The 2,740-nt window shown below is 52.3% G+C and overlaps 1 protein-coding gene across 1 annotated transcript in view; it reads right to left on the bottom strand.

Moving 5' to 3' along the window:
* Positions 1–695: 695 nt before the first annotated feature.
* The window catches only part of VOLCADRAFT_87717 (uncharacterized protein), a gene marked incomplete at both ends in the record, with an annotated part of 8,193 nt that continues 6,148 nt past the window's right edge, over positions 696–2,740 (bottom strand). Inside the window, one exon of the mRNA XM_002947338.1 lies at positions 696–727. Within this exon, the coding sequence (XP_002947384.1) occupies positions 696–727 (32 nt within the window). The remainder of the gene's footprint in view (positions 728–2,740) is intronic.

The following is a 2,740-nucleotide window of genomic DNA, read 5'->3' as shown; positions in this document are numbered from 1 at the left end:
GCAGGCAGAGGTCCGACCAGGCGGAAAGGGAAGCGCCTCGCAAATCCGACGATTCATGCTGCCTTCATACCTATTGGAGCTTGTTTAGCAGCTATAACTGTCTCTCCCAAAGCCGCGGCTTGAACGTAATACCTTGGCCAGGCCGCATTCCACAATAACAGCAGGAGACATAAGGACAGGCGCCACCCTGTCGCCATTTTGTTACATCTTAATCACAAAAACTCATCTTGCAGCCCGATTGGTGTCAACTTGCATCTGCACTTGGGTACCAGAGCAAGCAGTAGCCTACTCCTGGGCCTCATACGCTGAACTCATGACCCGCAAAATGAGGCAAGTGTGATGTGGATATTATAAAGCAAAGGAGAGTGCAAATGGTAACAGAGTAAAGGGTCGTACACCTGCGAACATTCGACGTACGGTCTCAGGCTACCACGCCCTGTGCTTGCATCAATCGTCCATATGAGATTTTCCTTGTTGCAAGATTTATTAAAAATTTTATATACTACAAATACCTTTGCGGCTAACCAAAAACGCCTATCCTCGCGGAAGCAGAAAAGTCACTGGATTGGTCTGTGCAGGGTAGAACTGTAGTGAATCTGGGACAATACTACGATAACTAAAGTTCCACAGTCTCGAAACTTGTGAATAACATGAAATGCTGGCTCAGAGCTCTACCCAAATAACAACGCGGTCAGTTACAACGGTGAACCGCGGTCAAACATTCCAACTGACGTGTGAAGGAGAGAGGGGATCGGGAGGAGGTTTGGGGAGAGTGGGGGGTTATGGGAGAGAGGGTTAAAAGGGAGTTGGGGACGGTGGGTTGGGGGAGAGCGAGAGGGTGGGAGAAGGTGGATGCCTTGCATAAAAGTGAAAAGGAGGTTGGAAAGGCGGACACCCCACCCCACAAAAGGAAAACAGCACAAGAGAAAGGGTAAGAGGAAAAAAAAGCTGCCACCTGCGTTCTTTGGGAACAGATCCATAGGATCCTTTACTTATACTAGTACTGCTACCCGTTCCCCCAGACAACCAAACCTTTTCTGTGTGCCACAACATACTTATGATGGATTTGGCGGTTGGGCAGATTTTAGATCTCACTATGTTTCGCCTGAGCGCCATCCTATCGTAACGTATATGATGTTATACGCGGTCTGGTCTGGAGGCACTACTGCGATTAGCGGTTTGAAGTCCCATTGATTCCTGGTAGGACCCCTGACTTTGTCAAAGCGTTAGGTTACGGGCTAACTGCTGAGATGAGCAGTGCCGAACTATCGAACGATTCATCCTCGCAAGCAGCAGCGTCATTAGAGTGTTGAAGAGGCAGGTGCGCCCAAGCCAAGGTTTGCTCTCAAACCATGCTACAGCGCGCAGCGAATCATACAGGCTCGCTGCATGGCTTACCAAGCCATACAGGCAGACAGGCTCACACATACCACATACCGAACGCGCCGCTGTGCAGAATGCGTTTCTCGCTAAAAAATAAATACACATATGAACAGGCCAATAACATTAACAACAAAGGACTGAGGCGCCATTAAAGCCCACCTTCAGAGAAGAGCCGAAGCCACGCACGGGAAAATGCAGAGTCGGCAGGGACAGCATGCATCCGTACATACATACCGCCGCATCACTAGCAAGCTGCACACCTTGCCTGCCAGCCACCCGGGCGAACACACCCTCTTATCTCCCCCCTCCTTTCCCGCATTACCAGAACAAACGGGCACCACCCCTGGCACCTCCCGCGGGTGCCTGACGAACAGATGGCACGTGTTGATGGGAAGTGGGAGCGACCTCACCTGCAGCTCGCCAGCCCATACACCAGTCCGTCTGTCTGTCTGTCTGTCAGTCTATACTGTTTATAGCAATGTGCAATAGCAGCTCCACTTCTCTCCTCCCCTTCTGCACAATCAGGCCTTCAGCTGACACGACGACATCGGACAGTGTACTTTGCAAAACAGTTTACGCTCTCTGCAAAACAAAGGTTGACAGCTCATGACATTCCCCCACACCTCCCTCCCAAATGAATCACAAAACCCTCGTACGCGTACCTGCCTTACATCACGCCCCCTTTAAGTCAGTCCTGAGCACCGTACGGCAATCCTCCGTACATTCCTCTTCCACTGCTACCTGCAACCCGTGCTGCTTTCCACCTGCTGACACCTGCTTACCCAGATCAGGCTACCTAGCATGTCTGAGTGTGTGCGCCGTACAACAATGGCGCCAACACAGCCATACATACATACATACATATGGACGAACGTATGGTACATAGGCGAGAGCAGAAGCAGGGGCCCAGCAGGCCCCTCTCTCAGGTCCATCCGACCGGTTTAGAGGTTCTGCCGCGCAATCATGTCCGGTTCGGCTATGCGATATGTCAAAACAATGGAGGCCCCCCCCCCCACACACAGCGAATGATTATACCCAAATCTGCGCCGCTAGTGCCGCCGCACTGCTGCTGCTGCTGCTGCTGGGTTAGGGCACCCCCCCGCCATGAAAGTGCCCCCCTACAGCCGGCGGATTGAGAGGCTGATGGCTTCCCGCAACACCCCCCCTTAGACATCTCACACAGTCTCCCAGTACACCGTTTCGTTCGACATCCAGTCTTTAGCGCCGGTATGTGTGTATGTCAGTACGTATGCACGTCTCACTCTCACGGCGGCGCAAGGAGTCCACAGAGCAGCACCGCAAAACCCCTGCCTGCTGACCACCTTGCTTCGCTCTCTTATCGAAAGTTGGCACGACG

This window comes from Volvox carteri (genome assembly GCF_000143455.1).
Source record: "Volvox carteri f. nagariensis unplaced genomic scaffold VOLCAscaffold_6, whole genome shotgun sequence".
NCBI lineage: Eukaryota > Viridiplantae > Chlorophyta > Chlorophyceae > Chlamydomonadales > Volvocaceae > Volvox > Volvox carteri.
The sequence above is the reverse complement of the archived record's forward strand: the minus strand, read 5'-3'. Positions and strand labels throughout refer to the sequence as shown.